The following is a 24479-nucleotide window of genomic DNA, read 5'->3' as shown; positions in this document are numbered from 1 at the left end:
TTCCAGCTCTGAGAATCTGTGAAATTCAGTTGTAGCTTTGTATATTTCTTACTTTCTTACATAAGGCAGGATAATGAGAAATTTCTTTCCTTGAAGAATTTTGAGCAGAATAATTTAGGAAACAGTGCACCCTTGTGATAAAAGAAGATTTTTGAAACTGTTTCTTTGAAGAACAAATATCTTTTTAAAAGGCAATTCAGAAGCTATGGAGTTCAAATATTGGGGTGAAGAAATATAATATTAATTTTATATTATTTTAGTTTCTGCTGCTTTCATTGTTTTCATCTTTATTATTCATATTTTAAATGGCCAAGGAGTTTAGATAGATAGATAGATAGATAGATAGATAGATAGATAGATAGATAGATAGATAGATGCATAGTTTAAGGAGTGCCTAAGTTATCTATGTCCTTATATACATAAGTAGGAACTGGCCTTCCCTTCTTTTTTTGTCTCTAGGAATTTTCCTTTCCCTCCTAAATAATAGAGTAGTTTCCCCCCTCACTTTCTGATAAAAATTCTCTACAGCCTGGGATGCTTTATACCAAGGCTCACTCAGTGTCTGTCAGGAAAATGGATTTTGGAGATACTGCTGGACTTGGTATCAGGAAGAACTGGGTTCAGATCCTCTCTCTAACACTAGTGATGTGGCCATAGGCAACTTCTCAAACCTCAGTTTCCATATCTTCCAAAGTCTTGCTGCATTATTTGTGATGGTCAGACCATAACTAGAGTATTATATTCAGTTCTGGGCAGCACATTTTAAAAATTATATTGCACTGTTCTGGATACTGTCCGGTTACTTTGTCAGTCACATTGATGAAAGGCCTGAAGGTCATGCCATATAAGCATTGTTTAAAGGAATTGGAGAAGAAACAATTTAGTTGTCTTCAGATATTAGGAAGGCTGCCACATGGAAGCAGTTTCTGCCAGGCCAAAGAAGGCATCAGTAGAAATGATGGGTAGAAGTTGCTAAGAGGCAGATTTAGGCTAAGCAGTTGCTATATAAGAATCATCCAAAAGTGAAATGCTCTGATTCATTGGAGTTCTTTAAGCAAAGTCTGGATTACTTCTTGTCATGGATGGAATGGAGTGGAAAAGCATTTATTAAGTACTTACCGTGTGCCAAACCATTGTTTGACACAGAGGAGCTTCCTGTTCAGGTATGGATTGGACTTGATGGGTTAAGGCCCCTTCCAATTCTGAGTTTTGTTATTTACTATTCAGTGAATAATGAGGGCAACTTTTATTGTGAAATCTTTTGCACTTGTAACTTTAACATAAAAAATTTTTTGTCCCTTTCCTCTTTGTTGCTAGCTATTAAGACAAAACAAAATAAAACAACAGACTTAGAAATGCACAAGAATGCTATGTGTGCTTATTTCAGTGATGAGAGTGGAGGTTCCATTTCTTTAGTGAGGTAAGGAAAGGACAACTGGTCAACTGCTGGTGGTTTTTGCAAAACGCAACTAAGGTACTAATCTCTGGATACTCTTCAGAAGACTCCATTTGTCCCCAAAAATGGAGAAATGTCTATCTCTGGGAGTTTATAATAGCTGGAAGTGATAGTTTATAGCAAGAGGGAGGTCAGGGAAGTGGTTTCACAACTTTTGCTTCCTTCACTCCTTAACACTGCCTCTTCTACTTGCCAGCAGCCCTCTCTTCACCCATCACCCCTTCACACTTTCCCACCTTCAACTCCTGTCCTCCACTCACAGGCTCTAACCCAGACTTCCCCGAGACCTCATTCCTTTTGAAGTGCTTCTTCCCTCAGGTTGCAGATGGGGTAACCTGTTACTGAGTTAGAACTCTGAATTCATTTATTATATAGGATTTGTCAGGTAGGTGGCACAATGCACAGAGCACTTGGCTTAGAATCAGGAGGACTCATCTTCATGAGTTCACATCTGGCCTTAAACATTTGCTAGCTTTGTGACCCTGGGCAAGTGATTTAAACTGTAAAATGAGCTGGAGAAGGAAATGGCAAGCCACTCCAATATCTTTTCCAAGAAAACCCAATGGATGTCAAGAAAAGTTAGAAACGACAACAAAAAGCAAAGTGAAATGAGCAGAACCAGTACACAGTAACAGTAATAGTATACTGTAATCATCTGTAAATGACTTATTCTCAGCAATACAATGATCCAAGATAATTTCAAAGGATTTAGCATAAAAAATGCTATCCACCTCCAGAAAAAGAGTTGTTGGAGTGTTAATGCAAATCAAAGCATACTTTTTTTAAACTTTCTTTTTCCTTTTTCTTTTTTGGTCTTTGTTTTCTTATGTATCATGACTAATATGGAACTGTGTTTTGCATGATTACACACATATAATCTATCAAATTGCTTACCTTCTCAGGATGGAGAGAGAATTTGGAGCTCAAAAAATTTTTTAAAGGATATTTTAAAAAATTTTATTTAAAAAACCATAATTACACAACTGGCTAAAATAAAACATATAAGATCCTACATGGTCTATTATATATCTACCAAAAAAAAACCCAAATCCATGACAAAATGTAGCCCAGAGGACAGTGCTGTGTAGGTAGACATGTCCAGTGTCATGAAAGATTACCTGCATAGAGACCACATAGAATGGTTTCTCTGTTGATGGTGAAGTTTTTCAAATGTTCTTATTTGCAAATGGTACTTAAATGTATGGAAACCCAGAGCAACATTCATTATGTCTTGATAATTCTGTCTGTATATTCTGAAGTTCAGGGTGCTGACCTTTTTCCCCTGAACTAGGTGAACGATACATATCTGACTGATTAAAATAAGCTTGTTAAACCATTTTGAGTTGCTTTCCTTTATCAAAGCAGATGCAAGAACCTGTGGTGGCAGCAAACTCTGGGGACTCTGGGGTGCTTGCTGCTACACCATCAAAGTATGAAAGTATTTTGTTTTCTCACTACTATTAAAAATCATTCTCTGCCAAATATTTAAAGGAATAGATTTATTCCTTTTGTATTATCTGACCAACTTTATAAATTTTGTTCTCACTTGTTTCTGTATCCTAACAAATGCAATTGAGGCTTAATAATTAATTTTTTTTAAAGTATTGACAAAAGACATTCAGTGCATATTTAGGACTAATATAAAGGTAAATTGTGTGTATATGGAGTCCTCCCTCGAATCCTATGTAGTTTAGGTTTACATAATGGCCATAACATTGAAACACTGAAAATGAAATGTCTGATTCTAACTCTAACAACAAGGACATTTAATTAATTCTCTTCTAGAGAGCCATTTTATGTTTTTCAGTATGCAGCATTATGTTATTTGGAAATGGTCTAAGTATTTAGCTTTCCCTAAAGTGATGGTTTATTAGGAAACAACAACGAATCTATCTAGGGACTGCAAGTAGTATTGTAATTATCTCATCTACAATGCTCTGGCTGACCTCTGGACAGAAGATTTTAAAATAATCACAAATCAAACAAATAGTATTTAAATTTTTAAAAATGCACTTTGTCCATGTTGATTAAGTAGTGATATGAAACATTTGCTTGTTGCCACTAGAGGCCCTTAAATCATAAATCCAATTTGACATCTGTGAGCTGTACATATACGTGTGTATGTGTATGTATGTATATGTATATGTGTATATATATATATATATACTGATGATCTGTTTTTGTTACTTTGGCTAGGCTTGAAACTGAGTTCCTCCCCTCTCTCCCTCCCCCCCCCCAGTATTATTCATAATACTCCACCCCTTCCCTCCCTTTTCCCCCTGTCCTCTTTCTCATTCAGGTATGAGTTGGATAAGATCCCTTTGGAAGATGAGATTCCATAAAATCAGTAGAGTGATATAGATAGTGTGACTTAAGACTTTCATAAAAAAGGATTACATTATGTCACTTCCTGTCACCCAAAATTGTAGTGAAGTATTGTAGCCTACTTTAGAACCTGTCAGAGTTTGTACTTGACTGGCATAGCCTTTTAGAACTCTGGGTCTCTTTCATGTCATAGTGAGACTTAGAACTACAAGATTAGAGATATAGAAAGGAGGGGACCTTAGAGTCCAACCCTTTCATTTTATAAATGAAGAAATGAAGGCCAAGGAAGTGATTTATAAACTTACTACAATATTGTAAATATAAGTGACTCACCAATTAACTCTTTTTTTTTTTTAATTAAGCAATTGGGGTTAAGTAACTTGCTCAAGGTTACATGGCCAGTTATTTCTGGGTATGGTGCTAAGTATCTGAGCCCAGATTTGATCCCCCCCACACACACACACACACTGGAGCTGGTGCTTTTACTTGCTGAGCCACCTGGCTGCCCCTAAGCAATTGGGGTTAAGTAACTTGCTCAAGGTTACACGGCCAGGTGTTTCTGGGTGGGTGCTAAGTGTCTGAGTCCGGGATTCGATCCCCAGGTCATCCCGACACTCGAGCCAGTGCTCTTACTCGCTGTGCTACCTGGCCGTCCCGCACCAATTAACTCTTACAGGCAATAGGTGGAAGTGTTTAGATATCTAACCTCTTATCCACCAGGCTCTGAGGTCTCTTTTTAGAACAACTTTATTGATATGATGATTAGCCAGTACATTTATTAAATCCTGATCTCTAACTAGGCAATGTGCATTCATCAAATGATCACAAAATAGTTCTGGGGTTTAGGGGTCCCCAATTATTAACTCCAAAGTTCTCCTTCTGGTAATTATGCAGATAGATGAACAGCCAGGAAGCCTGTGTTTGTCCTGGGTAAGCCAATAGACTTTTCCAGCTGCTTCTCTGTGTTTTTCTTATGCAAGTATCATATTTATCTTTTCTTTGCCCTTTTAATTTAGCAAAATTGCAAAACCCTGAAAACGGTATGCCCTTACCTCTATATTAAACAAGATATATTCTTTTTATGCCCCTAGATCTTTTACAATAAAACTTTTAATCTCCAATTTGGGTTTATTTGTTTAGGATTTATTTATTTTTCAGTTTGTTGGACATAAACTCATCTTTGAAAAAGAAAGAGAAATCAAAACTTTTGTCACTTTCAAAGTCTTATTAATGATCTGATATTTCTTTATCCAAGGTACTATAATTAAGGAAGAAATGTGGCATACAGTTATGTAATGAATCCCTATATATCCAGTCATTAACAGATTTGTACCAGTCACTGAGGGAACTCCAAAGATGATGAACTCCAAAGAGCAAATTCCAGAGGAAGGAAAAGTCAAATTGAGCAGTAGAACAAGGAAGACTCCTTGGAGAAATTCATAGTTGAACTGAGATCTTGAAGTAATACTAGGATTTCATTAGCGGTGAAGGAGATTGTGTTCCAGATATAGGAAATACTATGAATAAAGACACAGAACTGGGAAAGAACAGGAAATATTATGACAGTGGTACAGCTTGGCTAAAACTTAGTGTATGTTAAAGGACTTGCATGGGATAAAACTACAAAGCAAGATAGATCACCAAGGTTCTCAATGGATACCGCAGAGCTTCCAAGCAATAGAGTGCTAGACGCGATATTAATAATACCTGTGTTTGTATTCCACCTCTTGCACTTACTAAATTTGTGAGCATTGGTGAATCATTTAATCTCTCAGCTATTCAACTTCTTTATCTATAAAATGGGGATGATATTATGTAATACCCAGAGTTGTTGGGAGGTTTAAATGAAATAATACGTGGAAAGTGCTTTACAAATCTTAAAATGCTATATAAATGACAGTATCATTATTTTGTTATTGTTCTAGGCTGATGAGTTTGGATAGTGGAGAGTCACTGAAGGTTTTTGAGCACTAGAATAATTTCATGTTCATTTATTTCATTTAGTAAATATTAAATGCCAGTGATATTCCATAGTAGACAGCTGTGACATAGTTGATAGAAAGATGTAGGCAACACAGAATCTCAGTATGATTGTTTCTCACTGATTATGAAAAACTTTTTGATCTAAGGTATAAGAAATTGGTTCAGACATATAATAATAGCCATTCCCCAATAGATAAATGATTAAAGAAATTAACAGCAGTTTTCTTTTTGTAGATTTTTTTTTGCTTTTTTTTGGAGGGCAGTTGGGGTTAAATGACTTGCCCAAGGTCACACGGCTGGTTTTTGTGTTAAGTGTCTGAGGTCTGATCTGAACCCAGGTCCTCCTGACTCCAGGGCCGGTACTCTATTCACTGTGCCACCTAGCCTCCCCGAAGATATTTTATTTGTAGTTTTTTGCTTTTTGGGGGGGTTAACAGCAATTTTAAAAAGAAAAAAAGATGCTAGCTACTGACAACCATATGAAATACCTCAAATTACTAAAAAGCAAATGCAAATTAGAGGAAACTCTGCTGATTCTACTTCAAACCCATTAGATTGACAAAGATAACAAAAACCAAAAATGACAGCTCTTGGAAGAGCTATGAGAGGAGAGGCACATTTTGTTCGAGTTATAAGTTGTTCCAACCATTTTAGAACCAATTTAGAATTGTACCCCCAAAGTCACTAAACTCTATGCCTGTTAACCCAGCAGTACTACTACTAGACAAGTACTCCAAAGAGATCAAAGCCAAAGGAAAGAACCCATACCTACAAAAAACACTTATTCTGGCGCTTTTTGTTGTAGTAAAAAAAATAGAAACAAAGTGGGAACTCATCAGTCGGGAAATGATAGAACAAATTATGTTATATGAATTTAACAGACCAATATTGTGCCATGAGAAATAATGAAAAACTGAAACAGAATGAAGTGAGCAAAACTAGGAGAACAATATATACAACGATTACAATATTGTGAAAGAAAACAGAAAAACTTTGGAACTCATCAAAACCAGAACTAGAGGCAAAAAAATAAAACATTGTCAGACACAAAGGATTTGTGAATTGATCTTGCTTGACTCTACTTATTTATTGAAAGGAAAGACTTTTATTTGTTGGGTGAATAAGGGCAGTAATGGTACTCATGAAAAAAAGAAAAAAAACAAAGAAAAAAAGAAGTGTCAATGAAACATTTAGAAAATACATAAGAAGAGGACAAAAGAAATTTAGGAGACCAAGATAAGCAGGGTTGTATCAGTTCAACTATGTTAAATTTAATACATTTTTTAAAAAATCCAAGTTGTCTGTAGTAAAGATTCAGGATTTTATGCATGTCTCTTTTTCGATTCCACCAACAGAGCATCAGTGTCCCAGTATTTCCACATCCCTGCCAAATTTGTCATTTTCCTTTTCTGTCATATTAGCCAATCTGATAGGTGTGAGAGAGTTTTAATTTGTGTTTCTCTAATCAATAATGATTTAGAACATTTTTTATGTTATAGATAGCTTTGATTACTTCTTCTGAAAACTGCCTGTTCATATCCTTTGACCATTTATCAATTAGGGAATAACTTGTTTTCTTATAAATTTGACTCAGTTCTTTATGTTTGAGAAATGAAGCCTTTATAAGAGAAACTTGCTGTTAAACATTTTCAGTTATGATTAGTGTGTATTTCCCTCCATCCTATTTCCCCCACTTTTTTATCCTATTCTCTCCTTTCACCCTGTCCATCCTCAGAAGTGTTTTGCTTCTGGGGCCGCTAGGTGGAGCAGTGAATAGAGCACTGGCCCTGGAGTCAGGAGGACCTGAGTTCAAATTCAGCCTCAGACACTTAATACAAAAAACTAGCCATGTGACCTTGGGCAAGTCACTTAACCCCAGTTGCCCTACCTTCCCTCCTCCAAAAAAAACTGTTTTGCTTCTGACTACTGCCTCGTTACAAATATTTTAAAGGTAAGAAATGACAATACTTGGCAACTAATTAATTAGAACTTTGCATTATTAGGTAGGTCATACAGTTAAGTGTGAGATTGTTTGGAGATGTATCACCTTGATATTGACAATATTACATTAACCTGCTTGAAAATATTCTAATTAATGATGAAAAACTGGGCAGATGGATGGAGTTAAGTGACATTTGGAGATTTACTCTTATTTTTCTTTGAATACATAGGTGCAATTGAATCCTTCTCTCCAAGTATATTAAAGAAAACCAGTGAATATTGCTGAAGAAAAAAAAAAGACATAGAATGTTAATTTGAATGACCTTTTTTTCTTGTTTATACATGAAAAGCTTCATCACAGATTACTATTCTCGTTTTTCAGTGTGAAAGTTATGCATAGCAATCACTAGGTGGCACTGAATACACATTGGCAGGATGAGAAAGTGGGTAGCTCTCCAAAGAGTAATGTACTGATACTGTACAAACAAATATAAAGTTTCTCTGTTAAGCGTTTCATGTACTGTTTGTATATCTTCTCTCTCATAAATATTCTATTTAATATATCTTCCAGGTAAAATAGTCTTATTGGAGTATTTATCTATTACTTATAATATCCCTTCTCACCTTATATTTGGCCTCAAGAGGTTAGAAGCAATTTTGAAGAGTTGGGGAGACAAGAACATGTCCAAATACCCTTCAGCATAATGTAATAATTTTACTATATTATCCACCATTGTTTTCCTTTATGTTTTTTTTTTCTGAACACTAACCCTTCTTCTTTACTTCTTTTCCTATTTTATCTTCTCGTTTTTCGTGGAGAAATTGAAGGAAATAGAATTTTCGCTTTAATTTTAAGTAAAAACATGTTGTACTGGACATTTAGGCATACCATGACTCTAAATCATGTCTGGGATTTACTGAGTCAAAGAATTAACCACAGATGTCCACAGAGAACACAATGCTACAGGGAATTTTTTTCCTTTTTAGTCTGTTGATGATCTCATGGTGACACACATGATATACTAATTGTTGAATTTAGCTTTTCTATTTGATTTTGTTTTGTTTTGTTTCTGGTCTGTGTGGTATTTACTGAAGTTTGTAATTGTGACTTAAGAAGTGAAAGTCATCGTGGCATATATCTCCAGCTGATGGAGTTATACTATTCTTTGAGGTCTAAGCCCTTTGTTAATCATAACCTGAGGGAGCACTTAGGTAGCTGTCCCTTTCTCCCCTCAAACGTACTTTACTTCTCAAAAGAAATACCAGAAGGAATTAGAATAAGAACTAGATCTATGATTTCTTTAATATTGAGAGCTCTGAGTAAAAAAGTTTTGAAGTGGTTAAATGACTTACTTGCCCAGGATCATGCAGATTGTGTGGGATTTAAACCCAACTTTTCCTGATCTGGATGGTGCCTCTCTCTACTAAGCCATACTGCCTAAGAATTAATTTTACCCAGGAAATATTTTGGTAAAAATCAATTAATCAGTAAACATTTAATCAGCATCTTCTATGTTCCAGGCCCTGTACTAAGGGTTGGGGTTGAAAAAAGAAGCAAAAGACAGCTCCTGCACTCAAGGAGCTTATAATCAAATAGGGGAGACAGTATGTAAGTAAACATAGACAAAGCAAGATACAAGAAAAATAGTAAATAATTAACAGAACTTCACACTAGAATTAAGAGAGGTTGGAAAAGGTTTCCTGTAAAAAAAAAGGAGAGAGGGAATTTTAGTTGGGATTTGAAGGAAGACAGGAGGTTGAGATGAGGAAAGAGAGCAGGGGGATAGCTGGAGAAAATGATAATAATGCAGCTTATGTCACCTCCAATACCTTTCTTTGTACTTTCAAATTATTTTATATGTAAATTTTAGTACATATTTAAAATAAATAGGATTTCAGAACTGTTTAAAACCATGACTGAGGTTTATTTGTTTGTTTTAAAGATAACCACAAAAATTTAATTCCAGTTTCCAACTTTGTTTGTTTGTTTTAGAAAACACTGGAGTGTATTTCCCAGAAATCAAAAGTGACCCAGGAAGATATTTGTTGCTTTGTCCAACATCTGTAAAAAAGTGGCTTTATCAGCTGAAGAGTGCTGGAAAGGTTCTCTTTATAATGACCAATTCACACAGTGACTACTGCAGACTTCTCTGTGAGTACATTATTGGGTAAGTATTGACTACTAAATCTTCCTTCATTTGTACATTATCTCAGTCTTGAAAAGAATCTCAGTAGCATCTAGTATACCCTGTATCTGACCACAAATCCAACATTATCAACAAGGGGTCATGTGGCCTCCATTTGAAACATTTCTTATATCAAGTATAAATTTTCCTTTCTGTAACTTCCACTCACTTACTTTTCCTAGTACTTCTCCTTGAGGTCATGCAGGACAAATTTAGCCTCTCCTTCCCTATGATATCCCTTCAGAAAATTCAAGCTAGTGAATATGTCCCTCTAGGTCTTTCTCTTCCCTGGTCTAAGTATCCCCAGTTCTTCTAATTGATCTTCCTATGACTTCATAAGCTCATCTTCACCACCTTTGTCTCCCTCCTGAACATGCTCTATCATTGTCCTACCTAGAATGTGGCATCCAGAATTGGACACAGTAATCTAAACATGTTTCTGACCAAGGTGCTTTACAACTAGATCATCACTTCTCTCTTCCTGCAACTTGGCTTAGTAAGTAAGCTTGACTGCCATTTTGACAGCCATGTAACACTGCTCATTCAATTAGCTTGTGTCCACTAAGACTCCCAAATCTTTTTCATTCGAGTCTGTACTTATAAAATTGATTGTTTGAATCTAAGTATAAAATTATACATTTATCTCTATTCAATTTAATAGTATTAGATGTAATCCCTTCTTCATGAATCTTTCTGGTTTCTGATCTGACATGCAACTTTTTAGCTATTCTCAGCTTCATGTCATCTGCAGATTTGGTCAATTTAACACCAATTCCTTAATATGAATCACAAAAGTGGGAAAAAAATGTGTAGAGTTCATGTATATATGCAAAAATGTATTACATGCACATGCATTTATGCACATGCATAATGCATATACATACATACTGTGATACTGGGTCTTCCTAGCTCTCCCATGCTAGCAGGAAGCTTTTCCTAATGCAGGCTAATTTGCCCCTTTTTGGGCAGTGTGGTAGCCCTCTACTTCAGACTATAATGGACTTGATGTGAACACTTGATCAGTTTTAATCCTATTGCAGCTCAGAACTTCCAGACTCCAGCAGTTCACTAGCTTCAGCCTCACCATCAACTGGGAAATTTTTCAAACTGTACAAGGCCAGAGGAAAGCTTGGGAACAATTCACTAGAGGCATTCCTCCCCCTAGATATTAGCTTATAGGGTTTGTTTATTCAACCGTTTCTGATTCTGCCTAATTACCAACACCTAACCCATGTTATTCCACCATTTGTCAAATACTTTTCTAAACATGCTTTGTCTACAACACTCCCCAGACAATCTAGAAACCCTCTCCAAAGAGGGAATGAAAATATCTGGGATAACCCATCATTTATGATCACCACTTCCCTTTCTATATGTTTACGCACCATCCCTTTAATAATACATTCTGGAGTTTGCTATTTTGAAATGTCATAGGACCTCTGTAATTCTATATGCTTACCTTTACTTCATGTGTTCCTGTTCTCATGAGTTCCTTAAATTTTCCATCTGTGATACCTTGCTTCTTAAACAGCAGAGCAGTTTACCAGCATAAATGATAATAGAAACAGTGAGAGTGAAGGCATAATAGGAATTAGAAATAGACAGTAGAATGAAACTAAAAAAGGAATTAGAATTGGTAGGAATACAACAGATACATATAAGTAGGAATCAGAAAAGATTGTTTAGCTGATTTTACATTGACGGGGAAATTCTTCCAAATTCATTGAATAGCAATGATATCATGAATCTAGAAAGGAAGGAAGCAAGGAAAAGAAGAAGGCAGGGAAAAAAGAGTAGATTGGTTATATTCTGTCTTTTTTTTCTAATTTATTTTTATTTTAGCATCATTTTATTTTAATATTTAGTATTTTTATTTATTTCTATTTATTATTTTTAGCAGGGTTTTTTTTTAAAGATTATTCTACACCCTCCCTCAATGAGCATTGAGAAAGCAAGCAATATAATGTTCTGTCTTAAACCTTTGACTATTATTATTATTAGATCATCATTCCAAAATGTCCATAGAAAAGAGCCAAATGTCAAGTTTCCAAACTTGAATTGAATATCCGTACTCCGGCCTCAACCTCATACTTAAGATCATCAAATTGATAGGCATCATAGCCTGTCTTGGCTAATTTAACTGTACTAATGTAGTGCTAACTGTACTAATGTAGCACCCTGTAGTTTATTGGTATTTTACAATGCTTCCCATAGGCATAGGTACCTAATAAATAGTTGTGCAATGATTGATTATTTGGTTTTTTGAAGACATTATTCTGTGGTTTCTGAAGCTGCACATTTGGTTTTTGTGTTTTTCCTTTTGACCTGGTCTTTGAAAGCCTATTCTACTTCCCAGTAGCCTCTGTTCACTTTTTTAGGACACGCAGACTTTTTAATGGCAAATTGTTTTTGTTTGTCTGTGTGTTCCTTGTACCTAGCTCATACTAGATGCTTACTAAATGCTTATTGGATTATACTGAATTCCTCATGTTGAAATTCCACTAGATCATCCTTCAACAAGATATTAGTGTAGCGGGAATAGTATTGTCATTTGCAGCTCAGTTCATCTTGGGTGAACCATTTTCTCAGTTTCCTCTTTGTAAGGTGAGACTGATTATACTTCAAAGCGTTGCTGTCAGAAGTGCTTGGTAAACATCGAAGTGTGATGTGTTATCCAGTAGTTGGCATTTATAGGATTTCATGGTGAGAAAGAAAGCAAATGTTTCTCTTTTCATGGTACTTTAGTGTTGCTGGGTGAGCTATAGTCTGTTTGCTTTTAGTTGCCACTGTTACTCTCCCCCCTAAAATAGATAAATATACTTCTCCTCCCCTAGTTGAGTTAAGTTTAAGACACTGTTACATTGGAAAAATAATAGGAGTTCAGGGTGGTTGTTTTTTTAATAGTTTATGGACTTCATCCAGTTATTTTCAATACATTCATTGGAAATTTCATTCCTTTTCATTGTCATTTAGGAATGATTTTACAGATATTTTTGATATTGTGATTTCAAATGCTCTGAAGCCTGGTTTCTTCTCTCATCAACCAAATAAGAGACCATTTCGAACACTTGGTAAGTATTTCTTTCTAATATAAGTGTTGCTGGTTTTTCAACTGTGCTTCCTAATTTTGTAAATCTAATTCAAAGTAAAATAGTTGCAAATTTTATTATTCAGAAATAATCTCATAGAATTATTACCAGAATAGAAACAACAGTCCTTAGAAAAAGACCAGAATTAAGATTGGATAGGGGGGGAAAAAATGCTTAAGAAGGGAAATTTTTGCACATAGTGACAGAAACTTTTTTTTTTCTATTAAGATATGGCAGTTTTGGGGCAGCCAGGTGTAATGGGAATGCAAATTTGGAAGATCTTCCCTGCCCCTAGGCTAAAGTGCACCTGAAGCCTGGGGAGGGAGGCTTGTTTTTCAGTAGATACTTTTTGATTGGCCAGTGGGTCAATAAGGTTGTTACATTCTCTGAGCCAGGAGAAGGCTATATAAACCCTGATGTGAGGCTTTGTTTGGGGGCTCACTTTGAGAAGTGTTCTGTGATTTGATCTGTATTCTGGGAAGCCGTTGTCCAGCCCCCCCCCCCACTTTGAAAAACCCAGATGCTTATTTGGTATGGATGTAATGGTTGGACAGTTTGGAAATCTGTCTACTTGATCTGTTTCTGTCTTGATAATTCTGCCTGTATGCTTTGAAGTTCGGGGTGCTGACCTTTTCCCCTGAACAAGGTAAACGATATGTCTGACTGATTAAAGTAAGCTTGTTAACCCATTTTGAATTGCTTTCCTTTAACAAAGCAGATCCAAGAACCTGTGGTAGCAGCAAACCCTGAGGACGTGCTTGGGGTGCTTGCCGCTACACCAGGTAGCACAGTGAGTAAGATCACTGGCCCCAGAGTAGGGATGACCTGGGATCGAATCCAGGCTCAGACATTTAGCACCAACCCAGAAACACCTGGCCGTGTAACCTTGAGCAAGTTACTTAACCCCAATTGCTTAGGGGCGGCCAGGTGGCTCAGCAAGTAAGAGCACCAGCTCCAGTGTTGGGATGACCTGGGATTGAATCTGGGCTCAAATACTTACCACTACACCCAGAAATAACTGGCCATGTAACCTTGAGCAAGTTACTTAACCCCAATTGCTTTAAAAAAAAAAAAGATATGGCGGTTTTAAATTGTTAATTTGAATGCTACTTCTTCAGTCCACTTACCTTTAACAACCACCTAATCCTGTGCATGGCCCTCTGCTAAGCATAGGGAATAAAAAGATAAAAAATACAACAGTCTCGGAGCTCACATTCTAATAGGGGATATTGTAGGCTATAATATTACTATGGTATGAGGTTGTGTGTAATAGAGGCTTAGGAGATATCTGGAGAAGGCCCTCTAGAGATGCGGGAGGAGGAAAAGTACACTCTTAGCTGGAGGGATCAGGGAAGTCTTCATGGCACATGGTAGATAAGAGGCTTTTTGATTAACTGATTGATGGAAATACCAGAATGATAGTGGAAATAGCACTGAACTTACAGTCAAGAGGGTCTGTTTTTGAATCCCAGTTCTGTCATTTGCTAGAAGTGTGACTTTTACTACATTATTTAATATCTTTGGACCTCAGTTTCCTCATCTGTACAATGAGGGAAGTTGGACTAGCTGATCACTGAAATCTTTTTCAGCTCTTAAATCCATCATCCTTTGAGGTAAACCTTGTAGGAAGAAAAGGATGGCCTATACAGATGTAGAGATGAAGAAGATATCAGAAGGAGATCAGGGGACAGCTAATAGTTGTTTGATTAGAATATAGAGTATCTAAGTGGAATTCCTGTGAAATAACAAAAAAGTAAATTGGAAATATTGCAACTAAGCAATTTAAAGAGCTTGTATTTTGTCCTATATACTGTAGAACAAAGAAATACATAAATATACCAAACCTCAGATTCTCCCCAACCAATGTTGTTTCATATTCATTAAACATGATAATAACTCAGTGCCATTATAGCACCACAAAACAGCTATTTCCAGGCATTCAGTAAATGTCTGTTATTGTTGGTGATGATGGTCTTCCGTTAAAAAGCATTTTTAAAAGTCAGGACTAACCCAGCATTTCATCTCTCCATTTATTATCTTTGTTTTTTTAAGTTGATTGTGAATTAAAAGGAGCAACTGTTTAGTAGCCAACCAAAGAGTCTATAGGAATGAATAGGTTTATTACATAAGCTTTCTATTCTTAAATTTTTTTTTAATTAATGGAATAGAACAAGCATTTCCATAACATAGTATAATACAAACAAAAGATGAATTGCACATGAAACTGCAGATCTATTATGTATAACTTGCTATTCCTTTTAAATATGTGACAAAGTGGTCCTGTAAATTTTTTTTTCCTACCCTCACCCTAAAGATGGCTACCATTAGACACAAACACTTGTGTGTATGTGTGTGTACATATATATGTAAAATCATTCAATGCATACTTCTATTTTTCAGTTATTTCTCTGAAAGCAGATAGCATCTTCCTTCATATGTCCTTTGTAGTTAATTTGGGTATATATAATAGCCAAAATGATTTATTTGCTCAAAGTTGTTCTTAAAACAATATTTCTGTTACTGTATACAATGTTCTCTTGGTTCTGCACATTTCACTCATTATTTAGTGCAAGGCTGTCCATGTTTTTCTAAGATCATCAAGCTCATCATTTCTTATAGTACAATAATGTAACATCACAGTCATATACCACAACTTGAGATTTCAGAGAATTTCTCACTCTCTGGAGAGCTATAAAATAGCTACAGATTCTTTAGCATAAATTTTTTAAATTTTGTAAGACACAACTTCAGGTAACACACCTGGAGATAGTATCCTAGCTAAAGAGTTAGGTACATGTTAATTAGTATACATGGGCAGAAAAGATGGCATTTGCCTTTGTAGAATGATTGCTGACACCCCTTCCCAATTAATAGGACACAGGATCATAGGTCTAGAGCTAGAATGAGTCTGAGAGATCATCTAGTCCAACTCCTTTATTTTACAGATGTGAAACTAAATAGAAAGTTAAAGGGCTTGCTCAGTGTCCCACAAGCCAGAATTAAACCTGGGTCCTCTGGTTCCAGAAGCAGTACCAGATGATGGAAAGAATATGATTCTGAAGTCTTAGTTTTAATAGTAAAAACGAGAAGAAACTTAAGTAAAAACTTATAGCCTTGGATATCAACACACAAATGTGTAAAGTATGGGTAGTAAATTAAGTGTTTTTCTCTCTGTCCCTCTTGTTCCAGCTTTCTTTTTAAAATAATATTGAGACAAAGGAATTATTTTTCAGTTGTTATGAGCTCAGCACGTTGTGCTTTTGGCTTATTACTTACTTTTTGCAAGTGAGAAAAATAGAAGTAATCTAATGAGTAAGATATCATTCCCATATTTCTTTCAGAAAAGTAATTTTGGTAGGCTAACCTAAACTTAATCTTTAAAAACAATTTTTCATAAATATGCTGACTTTGAATCTTAATAAGTGTCTTTATATTTGATATTCAATCTGTTCCACATGATCATATAATATTTTCTTATCTTGCTAGAATGTTTTCTTCAAAAATAAAAGAACTTAATACATTTCTCCTAAAAGAATAATTTGCTTTTAAAAATAATTTTCTATGTAACACCTCATTTATCAGGCACTGTCAGAGTATATGCTATTACATATAAGTGAATTTTTCAGATAGTTAACACAACCTAAAGCTTTTTTTTTTTACCACCAATTTTTATTAAATTCTTTCCAAAATGTATTATACATTTCCTGAAACAGAATAGGCTCGATCTAATTCCATGATGGCCATGGTTCATTGACTAATAAAATAGCATAATAAAATAATGTATCCATCATTTTATTATGTCATAATATATTGTTACCCATAGCAGGTACCAGCATGTATAGGGTAAAAGACCTCTTACTTGTATACTAAATGGTCCCAAACTGCTGTGCTTTGCTCATTCTGTCTCCCTTTTAATTTTTGTATCTCCTTTCTCATTGAGTATATCTGTTTCCAATAGCATCCGTATTTCCTTTTACTTTTGGTTTTAATCATTTGTTTTAGGAAAGCAAAATCATCAAGCTTGTTAGAAGTACACATGAAATTATAATCTATGTGGGTGAGGACCTGAAGACTTTTATTTTTTATTATTTATGTATGTATGTATGTATGTATGTATGTATTTATTTATTTGCCTTTTGGAGGGCAATTGGGGTTAAATAACTTGCCCGAGGTTACACAGCTAGTTTTTTTGTGTGGATGTTAAGTGTCTGAGGCTGGAACCGAATTCAGGTCCTCCCAACTCAGGGCCGGCGCTTTACTCACTGCGCCACCTAGCTGCACCCCCCCCCTCCCGAAGACCTTTTTTTTTTTTCTTAAGCAATCGGGGTTAAGTAACTTGCTCAAGATTACAAGGCTAGGTGCTTCTGGGTGGGTGCTGAGTGTCTGAGCCCGGGATTCGATCTGCAGGTCATCCTAACACTGGAGCCGGTGCTCTTACTCGCTGTGCTACCTGGCCACCCCTCCCTCTCGAAGACTTTTAAAGTACACAAGCTGCCTATCTTGGCTTCTTAAAACTTTGTCACTCTACTTATTTCCAGATTCAAAGCTTGAAGTTATCAGAAACCTGACCTTAAATAGGCTGTTCCTGTATTTAATATGATAAAAAAGAAACAAAACAAAACCTGAGGTTTTCGGGACCAAAATGAAACTTTCCACCCAGCTCTTGTCTGGATCTGTCACAATGAGAACATTGTTTAATGCTAAGAAAACTTACCCTATAAGACATTAGGTCAGATAATTTTGGAAAAATCTACCAGTACAGGAGAAGCATTTCCTCCTGGCTTTTGACCCTAATGAGTAGCAGACTATTTATCTTTCCTTATGTTGTAGTGGTGTAAAAATGCCAATATTTTCAAATCCAGCCATTGGGTATTACAGAAGAATGTTTACTCAAAGGCATTTAACCACTGAAAATAATATATTTTAGTTGCTGTTTGTCTACAGTTTAAAACATGTATCAAAGAGGAGTTGTATGCCTTCTAATGACTATGGGCAAAGGGCCAACAAATATTTGCTTAAACTTGCTCAGTGGTAGCTGACTGCTGAACAGAGGAAATCATCAGCTGTTTGCTGCCACCTAAGAAGCAGTTAATCATCTCTTCCAAAACTCAGCCCCATGAACTAGAAAAAAGTTTGAATCCAGTGCACTGTCTATTCACAGCAATTTTGTAATATTTTTCGTTTGAGAAGGATTTCTGTGTTTTCAGTTGTTTGTGTTAAATTGTGCCCCAGGAGTAACCCAAAGCAATCTGTAGAACCCAAGGCATATCATTTTGTGGGGTCCTCTCTCCTTCCAGTCCCTCCTCTTTTTATATACATGTGAAATCAGGTTAAGTCTATATCAAGGGTAGCCTCAAAAGAGGAAAAAAAAAGTCATTGAAAGCCAATAAGCATTCTAAGAGGCATTCTCTTGGGAGTGCTAGAAGTAAAGACTGATTATATTTCTGAAGCTTGGACAATGTAGTGGAAAGAACATTGAATTTGGAAGCCAAGGACCTGATTTCAAATCCCAAACTTAGGCTGAAATAAAAACCAAATAGCTTTTTAGAGTTAATATCCCTGATAAATACAGGGCCCTTAGAGGCCTTTTCTTGGCCTGGAAGGGTAATCTACTTATGTATTCATACTGATTGAGCACTGTCACTTTTTATTGAGACCCACTGTTCCTATAACAAGCCACTACTTAACTTCAAAGGAATACCCTTTGTGTGTTGCTGGTGTGTCCCAAGGCTTGCTGAGCTCCGATTCTTGGACTGACTGAAAGAGGAAGGCTAAAGCTAAGTTACTAGTCTTTTTCTTTTTTTTTTTCCATATGATTTCATTGGTAGAGGGACTTTCCACTGAGGAAACTACCTTTATTAATTGCATCTACTCTGTAGCTTATATTCTTAAGAGTTCCCCACAATACTGACTGATATGGCAAGTGATTTATTTGCCCAGGATCACACAAATCAGAGATAGAATTAACTATGGCCTTTCTGACTCTAAAGCCAGCTTTCTATCCACTATCTCAGCGTTCTTTTTTTTATTCTGAACTTAACAAACAGCAAATAAGAGTATTTCCATAGTCAAAGTAGGACAGAGTATTATACATAAAACTATAAATATTTATTACTTAAAATTTGCTTTTTTTTTTCTTTTTGGAGGGCAATTGGAGTTAAGTAACTTGCCCAAGTTTACACGGCTAGGTTTTTTTGTGTGTGTGGGTGTTGTGTCTTGAGGCCTGAACCGAACCCGGGTCCTCCTGACTCCAGGGCCGGTGCTTTACTCACTGCGCCACCTAGCCACCCCATAAATTTGCTTTTCTTAAGTGCATAATAAATTCAACATGTTATTGTGAAGACAGTCCTGTTTGTTTTATTCTTCTGCTGGCCTGGTCTCTTCTGTATATTTTTAAAATGCTTCCATTTTTTCTTCCTGTGTGCTATTTTATTAATCCTATGTAGCCCCTTCCTCCTTATCCCTCAACGCTCTCTCCATGATAGAAAAATCAAACCTTAGTATCAAAGATGGATCGGCAAAACAAATCCCTACTATCAGCCATGTTCAAAAATGTGTATCTCATTCTGCACTTTTAGTTTATCACCTATCTGTCAGAGAGTTGGGTAGCATGTTTCGATATGAGTCTTCTAACTGGTCTTTGCATTAATGAGAGTTCTTAAGTTTTTCATAGCCTTTATGATTTTTCTTTTTTTTTCTTTTATGTTTTTGTTACTGTATAAATTGTTCTAGTTCAGCTCACTTCACTCTGCATTGGTTCACAAAGTCTTCCTGTGTTTCTCTGAACCCCCCCCCCATCATTTGTACAATAATATTCCATTGCATCCTTATTATACCAGTGTCGTTTTATAATATGAATATATTATAATAATAGCTTAGATTAATTAATATAATATTATATTAATATATAGCTTAGATTTCATCCTTTGAGAACTGCCTGTTCATATACTTGGATCATTTATCTGTTATTCTTTTGTTCTTAAATATTTGAATCAGCTCCTTATGTATTTTGGATAGTCAACCTTTATCAAAGAACCTTAAGGTACAGCTGGGTGGCACAGTGAATAGAGCACTGGCCCTGGAGTCAGGAGGACCTGAGTTCAAATGTGGCCTCAGTTACTTAACACTTAACTAGCCTGCCTTCCCCCCTCCAAAAAGCAAAAAAAAAAAAAAAAAGAACCTTGCTACAAAGAATTTTTTTCTTCTTAATTAACCGTTGTTCTTCTAATTTTAACAGAATTATTTTTGTTTGAACAATAATGTTTCAGTATTATGTGATCAAAATTGACCATTTTATCTTCTACGATTCTCTTTGTCCTATATTTGGTCATAAACTCTTCCCCACCTCTAGTTATAGTAGGTTTTTTTTCCTCCCTTGCTCTTCTAATTTGTTTATGTTGTGGCCTTTTATATCTATATCTTGTATCCATTTAGAGCTTATCTTATAGTGTAAGACTTTGGTCTAAACCTAGTTTCTGCAATCCTGCTTTCCAATTTTCCCAGAAATTTTTGTAGAATAGTCAAGATTACTTGATCCAGTAGATAGAATCTTTGGGTTTATTAAATGTTATGCTGATCTGTTTGTTTGCTTCTCCTTGTTGTACCACTGTCCTAGCTTTCTCTCTACTCCTCAGTGTTTTCTCTTAGATTTGACTCTGGAAAGGATCTTAAGGGTCTAGCCCTTAAAGATCTAGCCCCATAACTTTATAGATAAAGATAGGATCATTTTTCAGGGGAGACATGAAAGTAAGACTATGAAAAAGGGAGTCTCTTGGCAGCAAAGGACAGAAAAGAGGAAGAATGGAAGTAAAGAAAGAAAAATTTGGAATTGAAGGAAGACTTTTTAAAAAGTCAGTGAGGCTAGAGAATTATAGTTCGAATTTTGAACTTTTTATGTTCCTCTTCCTCTATTCTCTTGAGAAGTTTGAGATGAAACAAATAGTTCTCAGGTCCTTCACAAATATATCCTATTCTACTATTTTCTCTACTCTCCCCAAGGTAATATGTTTATTTCTAAATATGGCATTACCCTATAGACAATATCTTAAACAAAACTCTAAGCCTCTATTCAGGGTCTACATAGGAGTCTTAGATACTTACCTTTAGCTAGTTACTGTTGCCATATTTGATCTGCTTCCTTTCCTCTCATCTCTCCCACCTCCCCCTTGTTGGGATTCCCAACTTGGGCAACCAGGGGTAGCATACCTTACCACAAATAATTGTGTTAGAAGGACAATCAATTGTTCAAGCCCTAGTGACCTTTAGGTCTTGAAGAAAATGAAAAGTAAATTCATCTTACCAAAAATTTAGTGGTCTGGTTCTAAATTATTTATTTTTCATTTTTATTCCTTTCTCCAAAACATACATATACTTTGAAGATATATTTCTTTTAATATATGATTGTAGATTTCTTCATCATTTGTTCTTCTAGAGAAACAAATGCTTGAACAAATATGGCAGGGCCCATTTTAGTTAGATTGTTCTGAAGAACACAATAGTAGACTTTATATTTCAGAAACTTTTAATAGTTTTTTTAAAATCTCAATTAAAAAACTATATTTAGTACTAAAGATAGTATTGGCCAGTTCTAATTTATTATTGTTGATTTTCGTTTGAAAACTTGGAATTTGCTGAATCTGTATTCAATAAGTCTACAGACAAGATGGAGTTTAGAACCAGCCTCCCATTCTCTAGCCTTACATGCCAGGGTTTAGTACTTTTTATTCATGTTCCTCAAATGACTACTTCTTTTCCCCACCTTTCCCTTCTTCCTTCACTAAGCCAGACTTAAAAGGAGAAACAGGTACTAACATAACAATCCCCCATTTTGTCAGCTCTTTAGATTATTCTCCTCACCACAGATGCCCCTTTGTTTGGTCTGTAATGGAGCATTTAAGATGGGATTGTGTAGGACAAGGCAAAGCAAGTCTTTATCCCTTCTAGGTTTTGGGAAGGACTTGAGCAACGCTAACCTGAAGTGTAGCTGGATCTCTTAGTGCCTTGGAAGGAATAGGAGGCACTTGAGGATGACCCTGGAATGGAGTGGGTCTGTATTCCTCCTCTCCCGTATCATACCGGAAGAACTAACCATAACTGAGGACTAACTTCACCAAAGTGAAGAATGAACCACAAAACAAAGAACCCTAGAAAGGGTACTATTGAAGAGTTTCCCCCTCTCTTTTCTCTCTTGGGGAATGGTGGGAGGTTGGCCTCCTGTAGAAAGTGGGTTGAATTTGGGAGTGTTCACCGTCATCTGTTTACATTTCTTTAAGGGGAGGTTTGATTTTCTGTCCTTTGGTTTCTAAGTCTGCCTCTGCCAAGCCAAGTGCCCCAACTGGGGGTAAAGGGAAGAGGGGCTTAGACCAGGATGCTGGGCCCAAGTGCTGCATTTTGAGAATGCCTGGGGCCCAGCTTCATTTCTTGGGCTCAGCTTAGGTTTCATTTTCTTGCAGCTGACATTGACCACTACATCGTCCCCTTTGTAGCCCTCGATCTTAACTGGAGGCTGGAAGGAAGGAGGTCTGACTGGCTCCTGCTCCAGCACTGTTCCTAAGGATGGAGGGAGGGGAGGGATCTAAAGGTGGTCTGATTACTGAAGGCCCACCCAGGAATTTCTTTCCTGTCCATATTACCTGCCAGCTGTTTACTCACCTTTCTGAGCCTCTGTGGCCTGATTGATAAAATGGGTATCCATTTAACCTCGAGAAACCCTGCTAGGTGCTGGAGATGCAAAAAAGAAAAAGTGAGTTGCTTCCCTCTTGGAGTTTAAATTTTACTTGAGGAAGACAAAATAGGTTCAGAGATTTTGAACAAAAAGGAACTTTAGAGTCTAGTAGACCCCAAACCCACACATTTTACCATTGAAGACACTAAGGCTTAGACACTTGTGTTTTGCCAAAGGTAAATAGCAGGTCCAGCATTTGATCCTAGGCTCTCAGCTTTCAGAAACAAAGATTTCCTTCCCCTTCACTGATTAACTAGTTACAATTGGAGGAGGAAAAAAGGTAGCAATGTATGAGGAGGGGGTGTGGTATCAAGAAAGGCCCACCTCAGGAGGTAGCCTCTGGGTATAAGACACGTAGTAAATATTTGACTACAAGTATTGTACCTCCTATACACCTTGGCCTATCCATCCTCCACCTTTCCCTTTAAGCAAGATTCTGCCTTCTAGCCAGGGGCCATTTCCAGTGGTCCTGATCTATATCTTGCCACTGGTCCAAGAAGGCTCCAGAGGAGAAAGTGAGGCTGGTGACTTTGCAAAGCCCTCCCTCACTTAAATACACTTCACTTGTGTTATGTTTTCATAGTTTGTTGTGGGGGGTCATCACCTCAAAGAATTCAAAGTTAGACCACCTCTAACAGCTAGAGGCAGTGGCTTTATTGAGCCTGTATTGAGGTCTGTGATGTGGTTAAAGCTAGACTGTGTGGTCAAATCAGGGCATGCCTATTGTTTAGTGAGGTACATAAGGAAGTTAGAATGTTGGGGCTGGGGCTGACTTTATTAGTGTTTCATCACTCACATGTCATGGTATCACCTCTCTGATGTCATGGTTTTGTTTGAGAATGAAGGGCAAAACAATCACAACTTCTGCCTCTGACAACAGTCTGGGTAGAGAGGATAACTGGAGAATGGAGCTCCCTAATATTTATCTTCCTCCTGATTTCCAATTCTTTCCTTTAATACAGCCTCAGTTCCTTGCTGCTGGTACCACTGGGAAAATTCAGGGGAAGGAAAGTGTTCTGGACAAAGGCTTCAAGGTGGGAATGGGAAAGGAATTGCTGGACCCAGATTATTCCCTGTTGTAGAGACAGTGACCTATGAAAATGAGGAATGGATAGGAGTGACTTTACAGTTTAGGATCTCAAGATGGAGTCAATATGTAATTTCCTGGGATTCTCCATGCCTCTCTTCTGTCAGTGGTCCTATAGGATAGTTCTTTAGAGGTAGGGTTCATAGTTTATGTCCACTTGTGGGTGGAGGGACATTGTGCTACATAGGATCTGGTATATTAATAGAGTTTATTCCTGGGGAAAACAATTTTTTTCTAAATAAATAAATATAAACCCAGTTTGTTAGAACAGGAATTCTAGGTCCAGTATTCCCAGTTTTCATACCTAGATGATAATGTAGTCCTCTAGGCTTTGATCTGAACCATTTTCTTAGAATATAGTTTTGTCTGAGAATAAGGTACCCCCTCTTTTGATAAGACCTTGACATTCCCAGGCAATAGTACACATTTATATAGGAATTTAAAGTTCACCAAGCACTTTCCTCACAATCCTATGAGCTAGGTAAAAGGAGGAAGCTCAGATAGGAATCATCCAGTCCTATAGGCCAAACAGTACCCAGAGAGGAACTGTGTATCAACACGTCTTACATGTTCCCAGGCAGTTCTAAGGAGAAGCTGATGAACACTCCTTGGAGAAGTTGAGCCTGACACATAAATAAAAATGCTCACTGTCTCCAAAGGACACTATTGGTAGGCAAGAATTGGGAGG

At 36.6% G+C, this 24479-nt stretch overlaps 1 protein-coding gene across 3 annotated transcripts in view; it reads left to right on the top strand.

Annotated features, from left to right (window-relative positions):
• Positions 1–24479, top strand: part of NT5DC1 (5'-nucleotidase domain containing 1) — a 260894-nt gene that overhangs the window by 139167 nt on the left and 97248 nt on the right. For all 3 annotated transcript variants that reach the window (XM_069077013.1, XM_069077011.1, XM_069077012.1), the window contains exons 7-8: positions 9699–9873; positions 12865–12962. In XM_069077013.1, the coding sequence (XP_068933114.1) occupies positions 9699–9873; positions 12865–12962 (273 nt within the window). The remainder of the gene's footprint in view (positions 1–9698; positions 9874–12864; positions 12963–24479) is intronic.

The sequence above is a fragment of the Petaurus breviceps genome, unplaced genomic scaffold (genome assembly GCF_028583685.1).
Source record: "Petaurus breviceps papuanus isolate PSGF00001 unplaced genomic scaffold, PetGlider_PUasm1.0 90977, whole genome shotgun sequence".
NCBI lineage: Eukaryota > Metazoa > Chordata > Mammalia > Diprotodontia > Petauridae > Petaurus > Petaurus breviceps.
The sequence above is the reverse complement of the archived record's forward strand: the minus strand, read 5'-3'. Positions and strand labels throughout refer to the sequence as shown.